At 39.3% G+C, this 27,362-nt stretch overlaps 1 protein-coding gene across 4 annotated transcripts; it reads left to right on the top strand.

Annotated features, from left to right (window-relative positions):
* Positions 1-50: 50 nt before the first annotated feature.
* On the top strand, positions 51-26,660 carry ZRSR2 (zinc finger CCCH-type, RNA binding motif and serine/arginine rich 2). 4 transcript variants are annotated; one of them, XM_045538325.1, is made up of 11 exons: positions 51-214; positions 876-955; positions 5,372-5,453; positions 8,594-8,702; positions 8,917-9,003; positions 12,572-12,610; positions 13,503-13,621; positions 19,066-19,279; positions 22,316-22,371; positions 23,507-23,616; positions 26,134-26,660. In XM_045538325.1, the coding sequence occupies exons 1-11, from the start codon at positions 144-146 to the stop codon at positions 26,640-26,642; spliced, it is 1,476 nt and encodes a 491-aa protein (XP_045394281.1). In that variant the 5' UTR covers positions 51-143; the 3' UTR covers positions 26,643-26,660. The 4 variants fall into 4 exon arrangements, with proteins under 4 accessions (XP_045394281.1, XP_045394283.1, XP_045394282.1 ...); XM_045538326.1 differs by lacking the exon at positions 51-214 and adding an exon at positions 399-469; XM_045538328.1 differs by lacking the exon at positions 51-214 and adding an exon at positions 476-720.
* The last annotated feature ends 702 nt before the right edge of the window (positions 26,661-27,362 follow it).

Raw genomic sequence — 27,362 nt, 5'->3', positions numbered from 1 at the left:
GATAGGTGGAGCCGCGGAAGGAGGCGGAGCCTGGAGAAGTTGGAAGGGCAGCGAGGCGCGCAGCTGTGTGTCATTAGCCTTCCTGTGGACGAGACAAGGGGGAGAAGTCTGACTTTAACCTCCCGGCCACAAGACGTCCCAGCATGGCGTGGAGAGAGATAGTGATAATGCACGGGGGAAGCGCTGAGGCGGGAAGTATTACTTTCAGGGCGGGGTAAGAGCCACCAAAAGGATTTTTCAGGAAGGAGACGACTAGCTTGTCAGAGGGAACCTCCCGCCTTGTGGTTTTGGTATGGCTCGGGTGGGGCCCGCGGGACACTTGCGCCTGCGCGCGCCCGCCCTTTCCGGCCGGATCCTGGGGGGAGGAGGGGGAGGAGGGGGGAGGAGAGGGGAGGGGAGGGGTGGGGCGGTAGAGCAGCGCCGCTGAGATGGCGGCGCCCGAGAGGCTGGTGTTTCAAGAGAAACCGAGGTAAGCTCCGCTGAGGGAGATGGGCAGGCGAGAAGAGGGCACGGGGCGGTCCGATCCTGGGCATGCAGGATGTGCAGGAAGGGAAGGGAAAGGAACCGGGGCCAAGCACGTGAGCCACCGCGGCAGCTCGAGCCCTTCCCAGTGCGCGCCCACAGGCTGTCACCGGCGGCTGTGGGCTGAGGGAGGCGAGGAGAGGAACAGGTGGCCAGCGAAGAATACCTGCCGTCTGGACGTGGAAAGATGAGGCCACGGTAGATGCATGTCTTGTATTTAAGACAAGGGAGGCAAGGTATCTCTCCCGAGCACTTGAGCGATTTCCTGTCACTGGGCGCTGAGGAGAGGGGAGCTCGGGCAGCGCTGCAGGTGGAGCCGCTGACGCCGGTGTGTCTGTGTCTTCATCTTCCAGCCACAAAAAGTACCGGGCCGCCCTGAAGAAGGAGAAACGAAAGAAACGTCGGCAGGAACTCGCTCGATTGAGGGACGCGGGTAATGGATTACTCATCCTGTTTTCTGTGTACGAAATTGCTCCCTCCACTCCCGCGCTAACGGGAGGCCCCAGTGTCAGGAGGAAGTTAAGTACTGTATGGGGTGACTTGCTGTGGCCGCTGCCTCCCGAGTCAAGTTATGTCAGATCGATGTCAGAAACAATGTTAAATGTTGCAAAAGAAGTAAAAAGCAGTCTTGAATAATCGGAACCCTTCTGCCAGATTAGCTAATGTCAGTTTGTTTTCTGGCACTGCTACTTCTACATCTTCTTTCTCATCATCTGGCACTGGTTCTAAAGCACATATTTCCATCAAGTTGTCTTCTGTTAATTCCTCTGGTGTGGTGTCTGTTAGCTCTTGAATTTTTCCAAGATCCATATGTTGAAACCTTTCACCCCCTACCTATTTTTTTCCCCCTATCTACAATCTCTTTCATGATTTCCTTGACTGGTTCTGTTGTAAATTCTGTGCAGTTATGCACAACATCTGGACACAATTTTCTCCAGCAGGAATTTTGGTGGCTTTCATGGCTTTTTCTGTAACAATGATGAGATCCAGACTTTCATGATGCCCTATCAGGATTCTCTGTGTAATGAGCCTTAAAGGTCCTTATGACCCCTTGATCTAGAGGTTGAATTAGAGATGTTGTGTTTGGGGGCAAACAGACCACTTTGATGCCTTTAGTGTTGAACTCATGGGGTTCTGGGTGGCAGGGGCATTGTGCAATATCAAAACCTTAAAAGGCAGTCCCTTCCTGGCAAAGTACTTCCAGACTTCAGGGACAAAGCATCAATGAAATCAGTCCAGAAAAAGAGTTTTCATTGTGCAGGCCCTCTTGTTGTACAACCAAAAGACTGGCAGCTGGTGTGTCTTTTCCCTTTAAGGCTTGAGGTTAGCAGCTTTATAGATAAGGGCAGTCCTGATCATAAACCCAACTTCATTTGCACAAAACAATAGAGTTAGCCTATCCTTTCCTGCCTTAAATCTTGGTGCTCACTTTTCTTTCTTACTACTAAATGTCCTTTGTGGCAAATTTTTCCAGAATGAGACAATTTTGTCTAGAGACCTGTTCAGGCAGATATCCTTTCTTCTCGGTGATTTTCTTAGTAGCATCTGGGAACTCATCTGCTGCCTCTTGGTCAACAGAAGCTGCTTCTCCTGTTATCTTGACATTTTTTAAGCCAAACCTCTTTCTAAAATTATCAAATAATTCTTTGCTGGCATTAAATTCTCCAGCTTTAGACCCTTCATCTTCCTTTTGTTTTACATTGTCATATAATGATTTCACTTTTTCTTGACTCATAGCAGAGTCTATAGATGTGCTTTCTTTTTTTTTTTTTTTTTTTTTGAGACAGAGTCTCGCTCTGTTGCCCGGGCTAGAGTGAGTGCCGTGGCGTCAGCCTAGCTCACAGCAACCTCAAACTCCTGGGCTCAAGCGATCCTCCTGCCTCAGCCTCCCGAGTAGCTGGGACTACAGGCATGTGCCACCATGCCCGGCTAACTTTATATATTTTTAGTTGTCCAGCTAATTTCTTTCTATTTTTAGTAGAAACGGGGGGTCTCGCTCTTGCTCAGGCTGGTCTCGAACTCCTGACCTGAGCGATCTGCCCGCCTCGGCCTCCCAGAGTGCTAGGATTACAGGCGTGAGGGATTACAGGCGTGAGCACCGCGCCCGGCCTAGATATGCTTTCTTATAGCAATCTTGCACTGACATAAAAACTACATTTTCAATATGAGATAAAAGGTACTTTGCAAAAAGTGCAAGGTTTTCACTTCTGCAGGAATAGCTGCAGTAACTTCATAAATTTCCTTTTTTTTTTTAAACAATGGTCCTTACACTGGATTTGTTTATCTTGAAATGGCAGCTACCTGCAGCAGCAGACCTCAATCTATGGTACATATCAAACGATTCAACTTTTTCTTGTAATGTCATGACTTTGCTTCTTGTGAGCACTTCCAGCATCACTAGTGGGACTTTGTATAGGTCCCATGGTGTTGGTCAGGGTTTACAGTATCACACTAAATACAACGCAAAATACTCCAGAAATCACTTTTTACTGCAATACACAATTTACTGGAAAGGCAAACTGCTCCCATGGAGTTCATGTGACATTTTAAGCGGATACTCGCAACATTTGAACTCACCACAATAGCAGCAGGAGGTGGCTATGATACTGTTAACGATATGTCTAGTATGTACTATACTAGACTGTTAATTTTATGCAGTTACAATTTAATACTGCATGTTTACATTTGTTTACATTTCTCTTGACTGTGAGTGGCACCATGTGCTGTCTACAAAGTGTAATTAAAATTTTAACTTCTTATAATAGATTTGTGTATATTTGATGGTAGTAAATGATAAAATAGACTATTATCTACATATATTTTGTGCATTCATGACATACCTAAATTTTTCTTAATTTTTTCGATGCTCCTAGCCTGCAAGCTTCATCTGTGAGTGTTTTCAAATTGTCACAAATCTCCAGAAACTTTTGTAATATACTTATTGGAAAAAATCTACATAGACCCATGTGGTTCAAACCTGTGTTGTTCAGGGATCAACTGTATTGTATTTGTGAATATCAGCTGTGTCCGTGCCATGTCTAATCTATGGCATAACTCTAAGTTAGTCATATCCTCTGTTCTAGGTTTATGGGCCTTTATGTATATTAGATCATTTAATTATCTGAGTAATTAGATATTATTTTATATGACTTTGAACTTATCCCAAATTTTTGCCTATTTTAACTTTAGGTGTTGAAATAATAAAGTTTACTTAGTTAAGAAAAGTAAACTATTATAATTATCTAGGACTAGATGAGCCTTTGGTTAGTGCCATACTCGATATATGTGACAGACATGAATCTTTTTCCTTTAAGCCTGAGATCTTATATCTCCTTGGGATCACTTCAGTTGTCCCCGATTTCACTTCCACTTTCACTGCTTTTTTTCCCCTCAAATTTAAATTTTGAAGAGGATATAATATAAATTTCTAGTCTATTAAAAGTTATTTTACCATGTTTTTATTTTGAAAATGTTCCAATCTACATGAAGTTGGAAAAAATAGTACTATAAGTCCGGGCATGGTGGCTCATACCTGTAATCCTAGCATTTTGGGAGGCTGAGGCAGGAGGATCGCTTAAGGCCAGGAGTTGGAGACCAGCCTGGACAACATAGCAAGACCGCATCTCTACAAAAAAATTAAAAAATTATCCTGTGTAGCAGGCCATAACAGAAAAAAAAAATTATCTGGGTATGGTGGTGTGTGCCTGTAGTCCCAGTTACTTGGGAGGCTGAGGCGGGAGGATTGCTTGAACGTAGGAGTTTGAGGTTGCAATGAGTTATGATGAGCCACTATACTCTAGCCCAGGCAACAGAGCAAAACCCTGTCTCCAAAAAAAAAAAAAGTACAATAGATATCCATGAACCCTTGAGCTAGATTTGCCAGTTGCCAACATTTGCCCTTACTTTCTTTCTCTCTCTTTATATAGAAAGATACATACATACAAAATTTTTTCTGAACCCTTTGCACATCAGTTGCAGATATCAGTCACAGCACCTCACCCCTAAATCCTTCAGCCTGTGACTCCTAAGAATGAGGAAATTCTCCTGCAGAACCACAATACCAAACATGCACCTGAGTAAACAAATAGTAATTCAATAGTATGATATACAGGCTGTATTTAAACTTCCTCAAACCAGGATTGATTGTTTTAAAAAGCTCAAGCCAGTTATCTTGTGGAATGCCCTGCATTCTGCATTAGTCTATCATCTCATGATTAGCTTCAGATGACACTTTCTATGAAAAAAGATTACAGAGTGGATGTTGTAAATTTCTTAATTGCATACATCACAAGACCTATCCTATCAGGTTGTTCCACTCCTAATGATGCTAAGTGTGGTTAAAATGTTACTCATTAGATTGTTCCATTGTAAAGGTACATTTTTCCCCATTTGTAATTAGTCCTCATCTGTGGAGTGATATTTTGAAATAGTATAAATGTCCTCTTCCCAACAAGCTTTCATCCGGTGTTTTTAACATCTTTGTCTAAGTTTTTACAGTGAGGGATTACAAAAGTGATGATTTCGCTACAATAAGTGTTTCTACATTTTTAAGTTACCATGCTTCTGTAAAGATAGATGTTCCTTCCCATACCTCCACCACCTTTTTGTGTGTCTTTGAAACCATTGATTAATTTTTTAGTTTAATATGTTGTCCACTACCATTATTGTACTTTTTGATGCTTACATTGTACCAAATAAGGTTGGTTAGAGCTCTTAATATTAGAAAGTTTTAGAAATGGGTTTTTAACCATAATAGTAAAGATTAAAGATTGTATGTATTTTTTTCCTGAATTTTTGACCAAGGATTTGCAATGCTCAGATAGTTTAATAACCATCTTAATTTCCTCAGTACTCTCACAGAAGGAGGAGGAGGAGGATGCTTTCACTGAAGAACAGCAACTGGAAGAAGAGAAATTGTTGGAGAGAGAGAGGTCAGTGCTAATTGAGACACTTAAAGTGAATAAAGTTATTTTGGAATATTATCAACCTTTACTAACTAGTTATGGGTTTTCTGTATAAAGTCTTGTACAAAATAGGTCTTATAAAATATCATGTGTAAACTATTTAAATCCCTAGCTGATGGGCTAAAACTAGGTGTTATCATTTTTTAAGGGAAATATTCTTCACTGTTTTTGCTAATTTGTAAATGTTTTTGAAATAGAAAAACCCAAATAATTAACAAGTGTAAAAAACAAAAGGGCTGTAATAAATGCAACACACCCAAAGACAGCCACTCTTAAGAAAGAAAGAAAGAAAGTGTAAATGTACATGTGTATTTCTATAATGGGATGATATTTATACATATGTTTCTATGAATTGCTTTCTTGCTAAGTATATGGTGCATATATCTCAGTGTTGATGCTGAGATCTAATTCAACCATTTTAATGGCAGTATGGTATCCACTGTATGGATCTAGCATAATTTATTCTTTATTCATAATTCATTCATTCATAATTTATTCTCTACTGATGGACTTTTGGGTTATAATGATTTTTTAGTTTTATATAAGAAGTTGCAGTGAGCATCCATGCTTATATATCCTTGATAATTGTCCTATTATTTCCTTAGGAAAATGACTAGAAATAAAATTGGTAGGATCAAAGGATAAGTCCATGTAAAATGTTGATGGCCATGTAGAAAGGGCATCCCAGTTTGCAGTTTGCAGCCCTTATGGCAGTGAATAAAAGTGCCTCTCCCTGTACCTTCACTCACACTAGGCATTATCAAATTTTGAAACTCATATAGTGAAAAGCTATATTTCATTGTTTCAAACATACATTTCTGAACTAGTAAGGTTGAGTATCTTTTTATGTGTTTTATTACCTATTAATAGATTGCTTAAGTCTTACACCTTTCTCTTTTTGGATACATGTTTTTTAATTTGTTTTGTAAGCAATTTTATTACTTGATTAAGGGTGTTAATTCTTTATCTGTCATATATGTGATGCATATTTTTCTTATTTGTCATTCATCCTAACTTGGCTTACAGCATTATTTACTGTGATTTGATTTTCATGATATCTTTTTTCATGATATCTGGCCTTGGTGTCTGACTGAAAAGGTCTCCCCTATCCCAAGATGATGAAAATATTCTGCTGTTTTTTCTGTTAATATTTTTTCAGGGGGTAGTTTCTTTCTTTTTTTTAATGTGGCACATACCAATGTGAATATATTTAATGCCACTCAACTATATACTTAAAAATGGTAAAACTAGTAAATTTTGTGCTATGTCTATTTTACCATAATTAAAATTTTTAAAAAAGGAGAAAAAAACTTTATAGACATTCTCTAGCTATTTACTATGTTCACTGGAAATGTTGCTTCTTTTCTTGTAATTGATTCTTGTTATCTACCTAAGCACATAAATAGGTAGAATTATCAAAATGCCAAAAAATTAAAAGAGCAGTAGTGATTGAGAATATGGAATTGGATTCAGCTAGACCTGAGTTCCAGACCTGGCCCTGCTACTTACTAGCTGTGTTCCAGTTTCTTAATCTCTCTAAGCTTCAATTTCCTTGTCTTTAAAGTGGAGGTAAAATCAATCATAGTGTCTACCTCATAGAATTGTGGAGATTAAATGAGGTGATACATGTATAGTGCTTAAAACAGTGTCAGCAGATAGGTGTTGTAATAACTCTAATTATTATAGATTTCTGTTAGGATGCAGATGATGTATATGGTAAGAAATAGGGAAGTAATTTTTGTTTTCCCATTGTTTTAGATCACATACATGTATCTTTGTGTATTTTTATCTTTATTTTATATTACTGTGAGTTCCATACTGCTTTATTAAAAAACAGGAAAATTACTTATGTGAAAATACTGTATGGCTTTATGTCCTATTTTAAAACAGATGTATAATACATTCAAGTTATTAATTTTTAAAGTTCATAGCATTTTACTTTTTTGTGGTCTTAAGTTATATACCATTTGGTTCAGTTATATACAATTAATATGTTCCTCAAATGATTTGTAAGTCAGAGTTCTGAACACTGAAACATCTATATAGTACCCTCAAACATGCATAGGAACATTGATGTATGTAATACATCAGCCTCTACCATGGCTAAAATATGTGTTCCTGGAATCTGGGGTTGGAAATGTAATATATTTTCTCGTAGAATATTTAAAATTGTGGTTAGGTCCCTAGGCTAGACACAAAACCTTATTTAACTCCTAATGTTATAGAATAATTTAGTAATATAGAATAATTTCTCATATTTCATTTTCCTTTTACAAATTCAGTGGAAAAATGAAATCTAGGTTCTAAGAACTTGATTGGCAAATAAACTTGGGAAATCTGACCCCCCTTTAAATTAGCAACTTGTTATGTTGGATGTCTGAGGCACTTGCCACTTTAAGATAACATCACTCTTTATAATTGGTCAATTTAAAGAATAGACTAGATGCTTGCTAATTTATTTTTATAACTTTATCTTTTCTTAAAACCTATAGCTTTCTTCTCTCCTCTGGAGTGTTCAGAATTAAAAAAAAAAAAAAACTCTGTAGCTTCCTTTATTTTAAAGACATAATCACAATGTAGCTTTATTTTCCATCATTCAGCAGTTTAGGTGTTTAGAGGCAACTGTGTGGAGTAGTACTCCAAAGGTTTATGGCAGAAGTTGCTGGGTTTTCAGAGTGCGACTGTCATGGAATTGCCACTTCTAAATGCATAGAATAGGAAGGGTAATTCTTTCTGAGTGTAAAAAGCTAGATGTTACTTTGAAACTTGCTACCCACTTTATTGGCACCCAAAATAACTGTGATCAGCATAGAGGGAATGTCATAGTGTCCTTTTTTTTTTTTGTAAAAGATGTCACAGCCATACACACCTATGAAATGTAAAACAAGTAGGATTTTAAGTTATTACCATGTAGGAAGATATTTGCTAACACTTAGTGCTTTTCTAGAAGCTCTACTCTTCTCATTCTCTTACCCACACTTGACTGCTTTATCCTTCATGGTATTTTAATGAGTCCCAAAACATGTCATTTTGCTACCATATGTGTATGTATGTATTTGTAAATTAATGCCCATTCCTTTTAATTGATTGTGTCATTATATTCATAGGCAAAAGTTGCATGAGGAGTGGTTGCTGAGGGAGCAGAAGGCACAAGAAGAATTCAGAATAAAGAAGGAAAAGGAAGAGGCAGCTAAGAAACGGCAGGAAGAGCAAGAGGTATAGTATTAATCACATAACCAGTGAACCAATTAATTAGTTAACCAAAATAACCCTCATTAAGAGTTCCTCACCTGGAACTTAAAAAAAAACTGTTATTCATTTTACCAAGGCTTTTAAAGTTTTTTTATTTATTTTCCCTGTATATTAAATATTTTTAAAAAGTGAGTCCTAAAAAAAATGACCTTTCCTTCTCTGTTTTTTTCCTTTAAAGAGAAAGTTAAAGGAAGAATGGGAAGAACAGCAGAGAAAAGAGAGAGAAGAGGAGGAGCAGAAACTACAAGAGAAGAAAGAAAGAGAGGTGATTCCTGCTGTGGGAGGATAGAGGCACAGCATATCCTCTGAGTGTGCACATGTGCTGTGTGATGCGATTGAAGAATAAGCTGTAGTCATGTCTGGGTTTGGGTTTGCTTTCCTTTTTTGTTGTTGCTTCATTTGTTTGTTTGAAAACAGTCATATTTTCAGTCTATATGTACCCTGGAGTTGCCTTATGATGCTCTTCTTTGGGTCTGTGCAGAAGCATATTCCTTAAATTAAGGTTTTCTTCAACTTCACCCAATTTACCTTTTATACCAGGGATTGGCAAACTTTGTCTAGAAAGTGCCAGGTAATATTTTTATGCTTTGTGGTTTGTCTGATCTCTGTGGCAAACATCTATCTCTGCCAGTATACCCTGAAAGCAGCCGTAGATGATATGTAAATGAATGGTGGTGGCCATGTACCAATAAAACTTTATTTATAAAACAGGCAGCTGGCCCTTGCTTTACACTCTCTACTACTCTATAGCAAGTGATGTTTTTCTGAGGTTCTGCTGTATGTGGGTTGACTTCTTTAGAAAATAATATTTTGTTTGGTTTCTACATTTATTTAGTTCATAAGAGATCTAACTGCTTGTGATATGTCAGCAAGAATTAGTGGATTTAAAGAAATCAGGTACTTAATATTGAGGAATTAGGAAATACTTTTTGTTTTTATTAAATCTCGACTTCCTTTCCAACTTGAGCTATAAAGGCAATTGTAGCTAACACAGTTGCTCACTAAGAAAAAAAAATATATAAGGTATATGTTTATATCTTCTGTATCTTCCAGGATTCTTTTTAAAAGATTGATTTGATATATTTTGCTGCTATTCCTTAATAGTATATTAATTTCAAAGATATCACCTTTCATCTTTCCTTGACTGATTCATCAGGATGTATCTTTTCTATAATATTGCTAAATTTGATTAGCACAAAATTGGGTAGTTAATTACTTATAATGGGGAAGAATGCATGTGTTTACATCCTAGTCATGATGGGGTAGAAGCAGCCTCCACAACCTTTGTTTTCTGTGTCTCAGGCCATCAGTCAGTTTCAATGTCAATTCTAGACGCCCTTATTTAAGCACTGCTTTCCAAATGAGGCAAGATCACACTAGCTCACTAGATTTTTAGGGGACAGAAAAATTGTTTGGAGCTTGTCATTTTTATAGAGAGGAATCCAGTCCCATTCTAACAATAGAGTGTTCTTCAACTGAGGTCTTTTAGGAATCAGGTAAAAGGTAAAGCTTCTTTTTATTTATTTATTTATTTATTTATTTATTTATTTATTTATTTATTTATATTTTTTTGAGACAGAGTTTCACTCTGTTGCCCGGGCTAGAGTGCCGTGGCATCAGCCTAGCTCACAGCAACCTCAAACTCCTGGGCTCAAGCGATCCTCCTGCCTCAGCCTCCTGAGTAGCAGGGACTACAGGCATGCGCCACCATGCCCGGCTAATTTTTCTATATATATATATTTTTAGTTGTCCATATGATTTCTTTCTATTTTTAGTAGAAACAGGGTCTCGCTCTTGCTCAGGCTGGCCTCGAACTCCTAAGCTCAAACAATCCGCCCGCCTCGACTTCCCAGAGTGCTAGGATTACAGGCGTGAGCCACCGCACCCGGCCTAAGGCTTGTTTTAAATGCTTTTTATTCAAAAGAAGTCTGGTGAGATATTAAGGAGAAGTGGGTAAAATGAAATAGAATCTAAGCATATATAAAGGAATATGCAATATGTGTTTCTGCTGTGTGCTAGACACTTCTATAGTGGACAGAGATAGAACAGTGAAAAGCACAGTCCCTGTTCTCATTGAGTTATTTTTTTAGATAGGAGTCTCAGACCATAAATAAAAACAATCATTTTAAATGTTATAAGATAATATTAAGTGCTATAAAGAAATAAAGGAGATAATGATGTAATAGAGTAATGGTGATAGAGGAGTACTTCTTTCAATCTCCCAGTCAAGGAAATCTCTGAGGAGTTGATATTTGAGCTGACACCTGAATACAGAGATCTCAGGGAGAAGAGGCCTGAAGCCTGGAGGCTGAAAGAAGACCAGAGTGCCTGCAACCTACAGACCGAAGGAGAGGGACAGGGGAGGAGGTCAGGAGGATAGACGGTGTCAGATCATACAGGGCCTCCTGGATATGAAGGAGGAGTTTGGATTTTATGTTGCATGTAATGGGAAGCCACTGAAGGGTATTTAAGCAAGGAGTGACCTCATCTTATTTATATCTTTACCTTTTTCTTTTTTTTTTTGAGACAAGGTCTCACTTTGTTGCCCGGGCTAGAGTGCAGTGGCATCATCATAGCTCACTACAACCTCAAACTCTTGGTATCAAACAATCCTCCTGCCTCAGCCTCCTGAGTAGCTGGGACTACAGGCACATGCCACCATGCCTGGCTAATTTTTCTATTTTTTTGTAGGAGACGGGGTCTCACTATTAGCAATCCTTCCGCCTTGGCCTCCCAAAATGCTAGGATTACAGTTGTGAGCCACAGTTGTGGTCCCCAGCCTTTTGGCACCAGGGACTGGTTTCATGGAAGACAATTTTTCCTCGGATGCAGGGTAGGGGGTGGGGAGATGGTGAGCTATGGGGAATGGACCGGTACTGGCAGACCGGCCTGGGGCTTGGGGATCGCAGCTATATAGAATGGGGGATAGGAAGCAGTGACCAAGGAGGCCAGAGTGGAAATACGGTGACCAGTTAGAAGGCTGCTGTTCCAGGCAGGAGATGATGGTGGTCTGGATGAGGGTAGTGCTTAATAAAGATAAGTCACACATTTGGGGTATGTTGAGCAGAGTCAGTGGGACTCTAGCTAGTAGATTGAATGGGAGGGAGGGGAAGGAAAGGGAGGGGAATTCAAGTCATACTTTCAGGTTTTTAGTTCCAACAGGCAGACAAATGGCAGCACTATTTACTGAGAGGGGTGTTTATATGTGTTGGGGTCGGGGAGGGGTTTGAGCACATTAAATTACTGAGGACTCTACATGACAAGGTGGAGTTATCAAACAGCTAGACATATGAGTCTTATGTGATGCTTTAAGGGGCTGGGGAAGAGAAGTCTGTGGTACACAATTTAAAACTTGTTCAAATGCCAGTAAAGCACAAATTTACTGGAATATTGCAGAACTTCCTTTGACTTATTAAAAAGTTTGAAATTTCTCCTAAGTGCTAATTACTACTGGTCATGTCATATTTAGCTTCTGTTAAATGTTTATGTTTCAGCTAGCATTGTGTTTTATATTCATGAACAGCTCCTCTTAAAAACTAGAATATGGTATATATATGCTCAAATATACTAAATATTACTGTTAATGAAATTATTATGACTACTTGAAGTATTTTGCAATGTGATTTATTAAATTTTCTATTTGAATAGAAAGTCTCAGCTATATATCCTTTGAAAGCTTTTCAGAAGATCTATACTTAGAAAGAAAATAAGAACCTGAAGTACGCACTTATGTGTGTTTTAATTGTTACACGTGAGATTCTTAACCAGAGAAACCAGATGTGACTTACCTGACTTCTAGGTTTTCATTAGTCCTATGTTTACACCATTTGTAGGAAGCTGTGCAGAAGATGCTGGATCAGGCTGAAAATGAGGTATTTTCAAAACCTTTCATTAAGAATTTGAGACCAAGTATTGTTTCACTAGAAACAATAGTTCCAGTGATGTCAGTTTTGCGGTAAGCTATTTAGATCACATCTGGATACCTGGAATCACCTTTGTAGCTCTTTTTTCTTTTTTTTTTGAGACAGTCTCACTCTGTCACCCAGGCTAGAGTGCAGTGGCATCATCATAGCTCACTGCAGCCTCCAGCTCCTGGGCTCAAACAATCCTGCTGTCTCAGCCTCCTGAGTAGCTGGGACTACAGGTGCGTGCCACCATGCCCGGCTAATTTTTCTATTTTTGGTAGAGATGGAGTCTCGCTCTTGTTCAAGCTGGTCTCGAACTCCTGACCTCAAGTGATCCTTCTGCCTCGGCCTACCAGAGTGCTAGGATTACAGGCGTGAACCACCACACCCAGCCCATGGCTCTACTATTTACACAGCAACAACAAAAGTTTATTGATGAACAAAAACAAATGGTGTGGAGTCACCCTCGTGGACTGTACTTGTCTAGAGTCCTTTCAGTGTGTGTAAGCAACACCACATGGACAGTTTACCTTGATTCAGAGTAACTTCTATTTCTGTCTGTGATGGTTCTCTAATAAGTCCTTGGACCCTTTTCAGAATGGCTGGAGACCTTGATGACTGCCCTGGTAGCAGTAGTGATGCCAAATAAAGGAAAGTGACTGGGAGCTAAGAGGGAAATAGAGCTCATTCCAGCATAATTGTTTGTGAAGTTTTCATTGGCTACTGTAATACATTGTAAATGTTTGTGTTCTTAAATGAAACAGTTTTCTTTTTGAGGAGAAGATTGTGATACATTTTGAAACATTTAGTCTTTCATGGGTTTTTACACTGCCAGTAAAGGTATGGTTATTTTCAACAGTTGGAAAATGGTGCTACATGGCAAAACCCAGAACCACCCTTGGATTTAAGAATAATGGAGAAGGATCGAGCTAATTGTCCGTTCTACAGTAAAACAGGAGCTTGCAGATTTGGAGATAGGTAACTGACTTTGTTTTATAATGTCAGAATGAAGTGATTCAAAATGTTGAAGTCTTTGAGTTCTGCTTTTGGGAGAGGCCCGGGCTTCAATTTAGAATGTTTGTCATCAGGTGTCTGCTGTGTTCTTGTTGCTACTCTGTTTCCCCAGCTTGTCTTCCTCTGCTTCTACCATTCTTGTTTCCTCCATCCTTGTACCCTGGGTAGGCTTAGCCTAGTTCTCTTCCTGTGCATTCCACAGCTTTAGGAAGACCTTTTGCTTGTGGCTTGTCTTGTGCTGGTATTAGTCCACAATGGCTAACTGGGATGGGGAAGTAATATATTTGAAGAGATTGGAGCAGCCTGACTTTATTTTTTGAATCACAAACACTGTGCCCCAAACAGGCTTTTAAAATGTGGCATGTGTAAAGGGATATCTGTGAAAGACAGGATCCCAGTGAGTAGAGGAAAAGCATTTTAATTCCCATCATCAGTGTGCGCAGACTCAGGAACACACCCCTGGGTTCAAAATCTGCCTTCAGTGGCTATCACTTTGGGAAAGTTACTTGCGCTGTGTGTCTTAATTCTCTCATGTGTGAAATGGGATTAAACATAGCCGCATCTCTCTGAGGAGGCTAAGAGGCTGAAATGAGCCAATGCCTGGGAAGCCTGTAATGGGGCCAGGTGCACAGGGAATGCTATCTGGTTTGCTGGTGTTTTCATTATTGTTATTGTCACCGTTATTCTCTGAGACACTCTTGTCCCCTGCCTCTTTTGGATTAATGTTTTTGAAACAGGACATTCATGTGGAAACCTAGTGCTGATCCCTTTAGTCATTTAGCAAACATTTGAACACCTACTACATACCAGGTAATGGTGATTTTTATAATTTGGCTTGTTTATGAATGAACAACTTAAAGTAGGTAAATAATTCCTAATGGCGAATGAATCCATTTGAGGCAAAAGTTAATTATCACTGTATATTCTGCAGAAGAGAAGATCTAATCATAATCTTAATGTGCTATTTATCCTAAAAAGGGATATGAATAGGAAAATTCATGTGTATTTAATGAGAAACCATATGTCTTTCAGGTTTATTTTATTCATAAACTATCCATGCTGTGAGTTTTTTTCTTTATTTGAAAATATAGCCTTTTCTCTCTTTCTCTTGTTTTTCTTTTTTAATTTAAGCCTTCTTACCATTTTTTATTTTTTAAGAACAGTGGTTCTCAACCCTAGATGCACATTAGAATCATCTAGAAAGGCTTAAAAAAATTATGTTCCACCTCAAATTGAATAAGTCAAAATCATGGGGACTTGGTTGTCTTAGTTTTGAAATGTCCTCAGGTGTTTCTAATGTGCCCCAGTATTGAGAATCACTAATGTAGAGTATTTATCCTCCTTTTGTATTTCTTATTTCTTTCTGGGATTGTAGATGCTCAGAGTATCTGTGAAAGCATTTGCAGGATCTGGTAACTAGTAGAAAGCCTCCTCTTGAGGAATTAGGAACTAAGGGAAGAAAGGAGACTTCATTCCCTTTGGTACCTTTAGAAGTGCTTTTCAAATGTACACTCAGTCTCAGCAAGAAGCAGTAATTAGTTGATTGTTGTAAAACACTCACCACCAAAGAAAAATGCACCAGAAACTACCTTTCAGGGACAACTGAGACTCAATATGAGTTCTCATTTGCCTGGATAGTTGAACCAAATTGCATTTAAGGTTTTCCGGCTGTGGGATCCCTCGTGTATGGTGCATCTCGAACATTTCCTTGAAATTTAAGACTTGGGGTAGCCTGATTCTGGATTCTCCTTCTGTTGGGCATAAGAGAGAGAGGGGGAGATGTCCTAAATGGTTTCAAAAACTTGGTAGACAGGCACTGGCTTCTGGGAAGGAGAGTGGCCCATCAGGCTCTGAGACCCCATCTCCAAGAATCATTTCAAGGAAATATGGACAGCGGTCAAAGCAGTTTGTGAACATTTCTTGCTGTTTTTATAGGCATATGAAATTTCACCATCACAACTATCGAACTATGAGAGTAGTTTCATCATTCAAGTGATAAATTGTGACATAAAATACTGTGAAATTAGCAGTTAGGAAATCCAGCCCCATCCCTTCAGACAAGTGTGCTGTTCTGTTCTCCTTTTATGGAAAGCCTTGGTGACTTGCTCCAGATTGTACAGCTATTCTGTTGTTAATGTTTGTCAGGTCATTAGAGAAACACTTCCCTAACCTAAGCATTTCCTCGGTTGTTTATTTTTGTAATTAATACAGAGTTCAATTCTAGAGCCTTTCTGGAATTGGTATTTCTTAGAATCACAGCTTTGAGTAAGGTTCTATTTTTTTCCTCTGAAAGATCATAATTACTGATGGAAGGTAAAACTTATTTGTCTGAGTATCTATTTATACCTCACCTACTTCCAAAAGTGATTTAAAGAATGCTCACAATCTACTGCATTAAGTTAAATAAAATAGAGGAAATTGAAAGCAAGCAAAGGAAGAGAAAGTGAATTATTGTGAATGTGCAATACTTTTGATTCTAAATTTTAATGTATTCCAAGCAGACAATAAGCTATTGTTCTTACCAAAAAGGAAGAATGAGTGCTATCTCTGGAAAGACAAAAGATTTTCCTGGCACTAGATTCTAAAGGTTTCTCCCATGGAATGTTATATAATAAGACCATTTAAATAGGAAGGTGGACAAGAACTTTGATAGGTATTTTATAACAGTCACATATATAATTTTCATGAGAATGTTTCTTATAGTGACCTTTGATAAATGCAGCCTAACTTTAGCATGTAATGCAGGGATTCTATGTAGAACAAAGACAGTGGGTACCAGGAGTGCTCCTTTGAGGAGATGACAAAGAGGAGTAGTCAGTTAGCTATACCTAAGGGGGCATTTGGATACTCACACCATTTATTGGCCATCCTCAGTCGAAGGTAATGTCTACCAATGTGTTTCTGTAGCAGCCTGCCTTGATTCAAGTATTAGAGTAATGGGCAACTGGTATGCCCTAAATCAGTGGTTCCCAAACACAGCAGATCTTCAGGACCACGTAGGGAACTACTTTGAGAACATGGGTCTCCCATCCCTTGAGGTCTGCTCAGATGATTTGGGGCAGGACTGAGAAATCTCCATTCTTCCCAGGTAATTCTGATACCCACACAGCTTTAGACTGATACCCACAGCTTTAGACTGCCTTCCTAAGTATTACTTCTTTTAGCTGACTTTTCAGTAGGAGCTGTAGGGCTGGCCTTTTGTATACATGCAGATTGTAAGGATGGTCTCCAGGTCAAGTAGGGTTTTCCCCTAAACAGGGACGTGGGCTTTATTCCAAAATTGACAAATACTCATTTGATACCCTTGGCAACTAGGGCCAAGTTCATTCAGATCTAAGAATCCTGTGAGCAGAATTTTAACCTCAATAAATTAATTCCTCATTTAATTCTGTATGTTCTTCTTATTTGTAAAGTTTTGATTTGCTGCTAATGTTGCCAGCCAGGTTGAATCCTCACTCTTTATTCTTTTTTTTTTTTTTTTCTTTTTTGAGACAGAGTCTTGCTCTGTTGCCTGGGCTAGAGTGAGTGCCGTGGGGTCAGCCTAGCTCACAGCAACCTCAAACTCCTGGGCTTAAGCAATCCTCCTGCCTCAGCCTCCCGAGCAGCTGGGACTACAGGCATGCGCTACCATGCCCAGCTAAATTTTTCTATATATATTTTTAATTGTCCAGCTAATTTCTTTCTATTTTTAGTAGAGATGGGGTCTCACTCTTGCTCAGGCTGGTCTCGAACTCCTGAGCTCAAACGATCCTCCTGGCTCGGCCTCCCAGAATGCTAGGATTACAGCCGTGAGCCACCGCGCCCGGCCCTCACTCTTTGTTCTGTTGGTAGTTGGGAAGATGGAGCTAATTATAAGGTCTCTAACTGAATAATCTAGGAGATCATTTGGAAAATAGAAACTTTTACATTAGTGAACATTGATTGAACATTTTTGAGCTGGCCACAGTGTATGCTGGGCATTCTGTTTGCATGATCTCAATATGTGCCTGTGTGTATATTACAGACATAGAAGGTAAGTATGATTAAACATTTAGTCATTTCAGGGCCATGTTTTTTTTCCAACACATGTCCTGTTGTTCAACTTTCTTTTTCCCTAAGTTCTGTGGATTTGTTTTTTTCCTTAAAAATTTTGCCTTACTATCCTAGCACTCTGGGATGCCGAGGCGGGTGGATCGTTTGAGCTCAGGAGTTCAAGACCAGCCTGAGCAAGAGTGAGACCCCGTCTCTACTAAAAATAGAAAGAAATTATCTGGCCAACTAAAATATATATATAGAAAAAATTAGCCGGGCATGGTGGCACATGCCTGTAGTCCCAGCTACTCGGGAGGCTGAGGCAGTAGGATCGCTTGAGCCCAGGAGTTTGAGGTTGCTGTGAGCTAGGCTAATGCCACGGCACTCACTCTAGCCTGGGCAACAGAGTGAGACTCTGTCTCCAAAAAAAAAAAAATTTTTGCCTTACTGATTTTTAACTAAGAACTAACCAGGGAAATTTATTTATTTGGAACCTCAAACTACATTTTTTTTTCTCATTTTATTTTAGGAGAAGGAAGTAAATAAGAAAGTAAACTCATATAAAGGATTTTTGAAACATTACTCAGGCACAGTTTGGTCGGATTAGCCTTGGCCCAATTTAAACAATGAAAAGAAAATTGTTCTTCATAATGGTTAGCCACCTTCATTAAATGACAACTGAAGTATATTTATTATGCCCTATAATGAACAGGCACCAGATTGTAGGTTAATGCAGATCTCTTGGGTCCATCTCTTTCTTCCCAGCTGCATGGCTTGGGCAAGTGTGCTTCTCTAGGCCTCAGCTTCCTTCTTTGCAAAGTGGGTAAAATACTAGCACCAACTGTCCTGACAGGTTACAAGGATTAGAAGGAAAAAAATATAAAAATGACATGAGCACTATAAAATGCTGTACATAGCTGAGACTGAAATACTCCATTAACTGGAAATTCTTAAATGACCCTATTCTCTAAGCATTTGAGTTCATCGAAGATTGCACAGAACCAGGATTGCATTGTGACTTCCCGTCTTCCTCTCAGGAGTCCCATGTGTGGCATCTTCGTGCCTTGTCACCACACCCTGTCACGCCAATGGGCCTTCTTTTGCCCCCATGGCTTAACATATATAAGGCTTCCTGAACTTCATTCAAAGGCAACTGAATGGCATATTAACTTAGAAATCATTCCCAACTTGACATTTTAATGAGAGCCAATATATTGGTCAGTCTTAAACCAGTTTTCTTAAGTGCTGAAACTTGGCATTTGAGTGGGATTTATTATCTTACAGTTAAGTCAAAACAACTAAGTTACTTGAATCTTTATCTCAAAGTTTAGAGCACATTTTTTATGTGTAATTTTTAACATTGGACTAGTGAATTCAAGTTTTTCTTTCATATGCAGGTGTTCACGTAAACACAATTTCCCAGCATCGAGTCCCACCCTGCTTATTAAAAGCATGTTTACAACATTTGGAATGGAGCAGTGCAGGAGAGACGACTATGACCCCGACTCAAGCCTGGAGTACAGCGAAGAGGAAACCTACCAGCAGTTCCTAGATTTCTATCATGATGTGCTCCCCGAGTTTAAGAATGTGGGGAAGGTGATTCAGTTCAAGGTGGGCATGCATGTAGAGGAGGGGACTGGTTTGCTTCAGCCTGCAGCACTCAATGGCATGAGAGAGCCAGGCCATAGGCTGTTCGCCTGGGTGGTGCCATGTGCAATAGTACGTGCCTGGCCCGGGGTTGGGCACCCAGGCACTTGGAAATGTGACTTTCCTCTCTCCCTTTCCACCCCACCCCCACCCCCACCCCATTATTTCCTGAATGCTAGGGTCTAGACTGAAAAGGACCTTTCATTTATTTGATACCTTTGTGTTCCAGCTCTTTTCCATCAGATGAATTCTCTGCAGCAGGTCCTCTGCACATAGCCATCCAACCTTTCACTTAAAGGCCGCATGTGATGGACGGTGCACTCCGTTCCTTCTTCTGCAGGCGTCTCCCCTGCAGCTGCAGTGTACACAGTGTGACACAACTCCACTCACTGAGTCTGTTGGTGCACTGAGTCGGCAGTGCCTGCTTGCAGTGTTTACCAAGGTGCATGTTCTTTCTTCTGGAGCTGCACAAGAGCATAAAGCTAGATTCCTTTTTTTTTAACCTTTTTTTTTATTCATTGGATACTTTCAGTACTGAACATCGTACCTTTTTTTTTTTAAACCTTGTTTTTATTCATTGGATACTTTTTTAACCTTGTTTTTATTCATTGGATACTTTCAGTACTGAACATCGTACCTTTTTTTTTTTAACCTTGTTTTTATTCATTGGATACTTTTTTTTTTAACCTTGTTGTTATTCATTGGATACTTTCAGTACTGAACATCATATGCCAAAAACCATGGTTTGTGATGCACCATACTGGGCTAAAAAAAGCATTAAGATGACAAATAATTTTTTAAAAAATATTCCTTAAGGTGAGAAGGGTAAGGCCAGATGTAATCCCTGCTGCTCCCGGGATCCATTAATTGAATCCTAGCATAGTGAAGCTTTCTACCTTGTCTGTGATTTCATCAGATCTGAACCTGAATGACCTTATGTTAGGAAAGGGAAAATGTGTCCCATAATTTGGGACAAGACAGGAATAAATCTATATATTTTTTCTGCTAGTTGGAAATGGCAGTGGAGAGTTCCTTCCAAGGAACAGAGATATTCATGAAATTCAAGGCTATACTTTTAGCAACTGATTTCAAGATTTTTAAAAATGCTTTTTAAATTTCTTTCCCCCCTTAACCTTTTGTTTCTGTGGTGTGTACCTTCCTGTCTTTGCACTACTCAGCACAAGCACTAACCACTAAAGTGGAAATGCTTGGTCACACCCACACAATCCACATTGGCAGTGCTGGCTTGCCAGGGGGGCAGCGTGGTTTGACTAGCCCTATGCTCTCGAACATGGCACTTTACCTCTTCAGGCTTTTTCCTTATCCCCAAAATGAGGGGACTAGATCACAACAGTGGTTTCCCTCACAGGGTCCTTGGATTATACTGCTTCTGTGAAGGGGTAGCAGTGGAGAAGCTTCTAAAACTTCAGACTGGTTAATGGAAATGGCACTGTTACCTGCAACAAGCTGCACCCACTAACCACAAACTAATTTGTGTAGAATTCTATCAGCCAAGCTCATGCTAGTCACACTGGCAGTTACAAATGGAAAGCTATTTAGTAAATTTTTAGTAGGAAACTTTTCAGAGCATCAAATTCATCATGGAAAATGAATGAGTCTTTGGGAACCACTGGATTAAATGATCTGTAAGGTCCCTTGCACACTGACATGGACTCCCAAGGCCTTTTATTCTTCCTTCTAAGGATGGTGATACAAACTGTCATTGAGTCTGGATCCTGTCCCTTTTTAGACACCCTAATAAAAATACTCTGGAACAAATTCGTAAAAGTATAGATTCATTTTGAAGATAAAAGCTAAACACTAGCATGCATGTTTGAGGACCTTCTTGTATACTATCATATGAAAACAAATCAGGTCTCATTTTTGTAAGCAAATGATCAAGTAGTCAACTAGTAATAGGAACATTGCATATGAAAATGAGATATTATTCACACCTATCAGGCAAAAAATTATAAATTCTATTAATACCAAGAATAGGTGAGGATGCGTACATTAGAAAAACCACTTCAGAGAGCAGTTCATCAATATCTAGTAAAGTAGAAGGCACACCTAACATACGGATCGGCATGCTCCTCCTGGGTCTGCACATTTGAGAGATCTTTACACCCACAGAGACCTGTCCAAGAATGCTGACCACAGCACTATTTGTGGTTGAAAAATTGGAAGCACTTTGGACAGCCATCATTAGAAGAGTGGAAAAATAAATTTGATAACGATATATCTAGTATACAAAGGTTAAGATGAGTCATTAAGTTTTCGTGATTACATTTTGAAAAAAAATGTGGAATACTATTTATATAAAATTTTAAAACACGCAAAGCAATACTGTATGTTGCTTATCAATACATATGTGTTTCTTTGCATGTGTATACACAAATATGTATATACCCATTCTACATGATAGACATACACTTATATGTATGATATATATATGTTTTGGGCATGCATATGATACATGTGTATATGCCTGTGTGTCTACATTTGCATCTGTAGATCTCGGTACGTATATGTGCGTATGTATTTGTGTTTGGAATGTGAAGGCTCCACTCAGCATCTGGATAGTGCTCACCTGTGTGATAGAGAGTGGTAAAGAATAGGATGGAAGGGCTTCAACTGGGTCTTTAATATTTTACTTATTTAAACATTCTCAGCCAAAAATAGAAAATGCTAGTGTTAAATCTGGATAGTATATATACAGGCTGATTGATAGTCTCTGTATTGTTATCCATATGTGAAACATTTCATATTTGTGAAAAAAAAAGCAACCCTGGATTAACAGAGATGAGATGATTAGGGCCTGCAGCACTGCTGTGTGCTGAAGTATGCCTTAAATAGATGCAAGAGTGGGCTAGTATCCCTATTTTGGAATCATTGATTGGTAACTACTTCTGGGAGTGTTAGTCTGGACAGAGTGCATTTGATAGCTGACTGATTTCTTTTCCTGAGTTTTTTATGACAGCATTCTTCACTGCTCCTTAGGTCAGCTGCAACTTGGAGCCTCACCTGAGGGGTAACGTGTATGTTCAGTACCAGTCGTAAGTATTCTGAACAGGAACGTCTTCCTGTCTTGTCATAGCATGGTGTTTTCTTTCTGTTGACATCTGGAATTTTTCCACTGGGTATATAGCTTTCATATGCATGGTATATTAAAAAATGTAAGTATTAAGAGTTGATGGGCGGGGCAGGGGGAAAAAAGTTGATGCAGAAATATAGAAGGGATATGAAAGTAGTACATTTGTATTCCATTCTTTATATACTTACATAGTTTTGAATCTTTTAAAGTATGGTTATATTATTATATAATTTTAATAATTAAAATACAAACTGAAAAGTGATAACTAGAGTAGAGAATATAAAAGTATAAATCAAAAGAGCCAGAGATTGATGTGCAAAAATCATCCTAGTGTACCTTTGAGCAGCTAAGAGAGCAGTTACTGAGTCATTTCTGTGTGTTGTACAGTTTGCCTAGACTGTACCGTGGCTAATGGGTTAAGTTAACCATTTTACAGAAGAACAGCAATCCTAGCTGGGAAACAATGGAAGACACTTCTGCATTTTTAAGGGTCCAATCTTTTAGATTAAGAAGCTTTGACCCAAGCCAATTTGCATGTATCAAAACCCCTCAAAAGGCCGGGCGCGGTGGCTCACGCCTGTAATCCTAGCACTCTGGGAGGCCGAGGCCAGTGGATCGCTGGAGGTCAGGAGTTCGAGACCAGCCTGAGCAAGAGCAAGACCCCGTCTCTACTAAAAATAGAAAGAAATTATATGGACAGCTAAAAATATATATATAGAAAAATTAGCCGGGCATGGTGGCGCATGCCTGTAGTCCCAGCTACTCGGGAGGCTGAGGCAGGAGGATCTCTTGAGCCCAGGAGTTTGAGGTTGCTGTGAGCTAGGCTGATGCCACGGCACTCTAGCCTGGGCAACAGAGTGAGACTCTTGTCTCAAAAAAAAAAAAAACCCTCAAAGTGTTAGCAAAAAGGGTTCCTAAATAAATTGTGAGCTTTGGGAGCTAGAATACTCTAATGAGGACTCCCTAGGTAATACAAAAACAGTGAACTTGGTGGTCTTACAATAAAGTAATAAAAGGGTTAATTGATAATAAGGTTAATCTAGGAATAATACTAAGAAGTAACTGGAAAGCACATCCTTTGATTTTTTTGTTTAAAGGGAAGAAGAATGCCAAGCAGCCCTTTCTCTGTTTAATGGGCGTTGGTATGCAGGACGACAGCTTCAGTGCGAATTCTGCCCAGTGACCCGGTGGAAAATGGCAATTTGTGGTAAGACAATGTGATTATTTTTTTCCCCAGTTGTTCCACTGTTTATATAAAGGGATATTCTTCAGGAAAAAACAATCTTTTAAACGGGTGAAGCATAGCTTTTGCCTCATGCAGTAAGTAGGTGAGCAGAGATTTTTATATAAAGAACACCACACTTTAGATCTGTAACTGACTTTGTGGGTCATTTTATGGATGAGGTGACTGAGGTCACAACATATCAGCGACAGAGTTGGGACTAGAATTCCAGTCTTCTGATCCTCAGTCCTGGGCTCTGTGTCTGACAGTTCAGGAAGCCTGAGAAGTTGTGTCTATAGGAAGCCACATTTTCCTTGTCGCAGTTGCGTGGTGTTTTCCATTCCTTGGCTCTCCTCACTTGAGCTGTATTTGTTTCTTTCTTTTTGCCTTTATTCCTAATGAATCTTCTGCCATCATTGCCACCTACGTTACCTTACCTATAGCATTTCCCGCCTTACTTGAAAATACATGCTTTTGTGCGTTGGGGGCTGACCGTAGGCATGGGATCAGTTACACGTGCATTCAGTCAGACTGACTCATTGGACGGTGGCAGCCAAATCAGGAAATGATTCAGTCCTGTGTGGAGAGTAGCCAGCAGCTTTGAAGGCTTGGTTATTTTTTGATTTCTACCACTGGGCTTAGCTAAACTGTTGTGGAAGTTCCCCAAGTAAAGAGATGAACCTCTAAATGCCTCAGTGGAACACTTACCTTAGCCTTTACTTGTGTTTCTTTGCTCTACGCTCACCTGCTTAAAACCATCTACTAAAGAACATAATTTATCAAGTCTGAATCTTTGGCAGCCTTGTCTCCATGAATGTTGACATTTTAAAGGAAGATTTTAGGATTCCTGCTTAGAAAAATCAGAAGAATCATTGTACTTTAAGTTTAAAGGCTTGGGGGATGAGAGAGATAGCTTTTTTTTTTCTCCATAAAAGCAGTTACTTTTGTCAGTTCCTGACAATTTAGTGTGATTTCAGTGAGGTGCTTCTGAGTATGGCTTTGACTTCCCCAAAGCAGGAGACTATTTCATGTTTTTAAAAAAAATTTACAGCTTTGTTAATTTCCTTAGCAACTAATGAGCATCTTTCCATATTCTTATTATTAGCTATTTGTATATCTTCCTTGGAGAGATATCTATTCAGATCCTTTGCCCATTTCTTAAGTTATTTGTCTTTTTATTGAGTTGTAAGAGTTCTTGATATATGCTGCATGCAAGAACGTGATCACAAACGTGACCTGCAAAATATTTTCTCCTATTTTGTGGGTTGTCTTTTCACTTTGTGTCCTTTGAAGCACAAGTTTTAAATTTTGATAAAGTCCAATTTACCTTTTTTGGGTTTTTTTGCTTGTGCTTTTGGTATCACATCTAGGATGCCATTGCTTAGCCCAGTGTCATGACGATTTACTTACATGTTTTCTTCAGAGTTATAGTTTCATCTCATACATTTAGGTCTCTGATCCAGTTTGAGTTAATTTTTGTATATACTGTTTGTTATGGAGGTATTTTACTTTTAACTGTTATACATATTTGGGGAATTTATTGCTTTAAAAAAAAGGAGTTTGAAAACCCCAAAAAGATTTCAAAGTTGTTGAATGAGATTTCACGTTTGACAAGAATCTTCCATATTAAAAGCACTTGGTAAATTTAAGGCATTAGGCCAATGTTTATCATCTTATTCACAAAGTATAAAGAAAATACAAAGGCTGGGCGCGGTGGCTCATGCCTGCAATCCTAGCACTCGGGGAGGCTGAGGCGGGCAGATGGTTTGAGCTCAGGAGTTCGAGACCAGCCTGAGCAAGAGCCAGACCCCGTCTCTACTAAAAATAGAAAGAAATTAGCTGGACAACTAAAAATATATAGAAAAAATCAGCCGGGCATGGTGGCGCATGCCTGTAGTCCCAGCTACTGGGGAGGCTGAGGCAGGACGATCACTTGAGCCCAGGAGTTTGAGGTTGCTGTGAGCTAGGCTAATGCCATGGCACTCTAGCCCGGGCAACAGAGTGTGACTCTGTCTCAAAAAAAAAAAAAACAAGAAAATACAGGCTTCTCCAGCTATAATGGGCCTTCTCTTTTGACCAATGGTTCCATCCTGCCACCACCATATCTCAAAGCACACGACCACAGGGACCCCAGAGGCTGGCTCTTCAATGTTAATTAGGGGTCCTAAATTGGCAGTCAGTGGGATAGTGAAACCTTAGGAAAGACAATGTGGTCACCATTTGTCCAGTTTCACTCTGCGCCATAATCCAATAGGGGCACGGGATAGTCTGGTTAATTAAAACTTCTGAATTGTTGCCTTTCAGAGTGCCATTTGTTGGAGCATTTTTGAAATTCTGGAAACAAAACCGTAACATCAATTTATATAAGCCCCTTTTAAATAATACACAGTGGGAAATAGTTCTAGCACATCCAAACATCAGAAATGTACCTTCCGAAAAGGATAAAGAACCATCTTCACAGTACACAGTAATAAGTGCTGTTTCATCACTGTGCCATTGCAGGTTTATTTGAGATACAGCAATGTCCAAGAGGAAAACACTGCAACTTTCTTCATGTGTTCAGAAATCCCAATAATGAATTTTGGGAAGCTAATAGAGACAAGTACCTGTCTCCAGATCAGACTAGCTCCTCGTTTGGTAAGAACTTGGAGAGGAGAGAGAGGATGGGCCACCGCGACGAATACTACGGCAGGCTGAGGAGGAGGAGGAGCCCCAGTCCAGACCACCCCTATAAGAGAAATGGGGAATCGGAGAGGAAAAGGAGAAGTAGTCACAGGGGGAAGAAATCTCACAAACACACGTCAAAGAGTCGTGAGAGGCGCAGTTCACGAAGTAGAGGAAGAAAAAGGGGCCGGAGCCGGGACTGGGACAGCCGGAGCCAGAGTCGCAGGAGCCGCAGGAGCCGGAGCCGGAGCCAGAGCCGGAGCCAGAGCTCATCTAGGTCCAGGAGTCGTGGCAGGAGGAGGTCAGACAGTAGAGACAGAACTACTCAGAGTCCCAAATCCAAATAAACCTGTTTTGTTCTTAAATGATTGTATATCTTATTTATTGTGCTTGCTACATACTCTGATAAAGGGCTATGACTTCAAATGGGTTCTCAAGTCTGGCTGAACCCTATATAGCCTTGAAATCTGTTCAAAAATACTTCTATTCTCTGATAATCAGAAAGTATGGTTAGAATAGAAAACCTAGAAAACATAAAATATATAAATAACAACCTTAAAATGACTTGTGATTGTAGCCCTGAGAGAGAACCACTTAACACTGGAGCATTGCTTTAATCTTTTCTTTTTTGCTTGTGGCTGTATATACATTTTTTTTACACAAAGGTCATATGACTGCAGTTGAATATGCTTTTTTCCACAAGAAACATTGTCATATTTCAGCAAGCCCTGTTCTTATTTTTACTCACTGCATAGTGTGGATCTACCAATTTATTCAACCATATCCTTACTGGTGAATTTTAAATTTTGTACTATTAAAGAATACTGTACTGAAAACAATTCTTTGATGGATTTCCTTAAGTATTTCCACATATTTCTGATCATTTCCTTAGGATAAATTACATCGAGGGAGATGAATACTATTTGCAAATTGCTCTCTGGAAGATTACAGAAAATTTGCTATATCAATAATAAACTTTGCTGCTCTCATGATACAAAGTTATTTTAATCTTTGCCAATTTCATAAATTTTATGTGTTTGTATATTTAATGGCCATTGATTCTTGTT

Source organism: Lemur catta, chromosome X, assembly GCF_020740605.2.
Source record: "Lemur catta isolate mLemCat1 chromosome X, mLemCat1.pri, whole genome shotgun sequence".
Classification (NCBI taxonomy): domain Eukaryota; kingdom Metazoa; phylum Chordata; class Mammalia; order Primates; family Lemuridae; genus Lemur; species Lemur catta.
Note: the sequence above shows the minus strand (reverse complement) of the source record. Positions and strands in the feature narration are given on the sequence as shown.

What these genes read in the sequence shown, in the direction of transcription:
- ZRSR2 (XM_045538325.1), top strand. Translation starts at nt 144, where the DNA reads ATGGCGTGGAGAGAGATAGTGATAATGCACGGGGGAAGCGCTGAGGCG. An exon ending in CGCTCGATTGAGGGACGCGG is followed by an intron (nt 956 to 5,371) that starts GTAATGGATTAC and finishes TAATTTCCTCAG; the next exon opens with TACTCTCACAGAAGGAGGAG. An exon ending in GGAAGGTGATTCAGTTCAAG is followed by an intron (nt 19,280 to 22,315) that starts GTGGGCATGCAT and finishes ACTGCTCCTTAG; the next exon opens with GTCAGCTGCAACTTGGAGCC.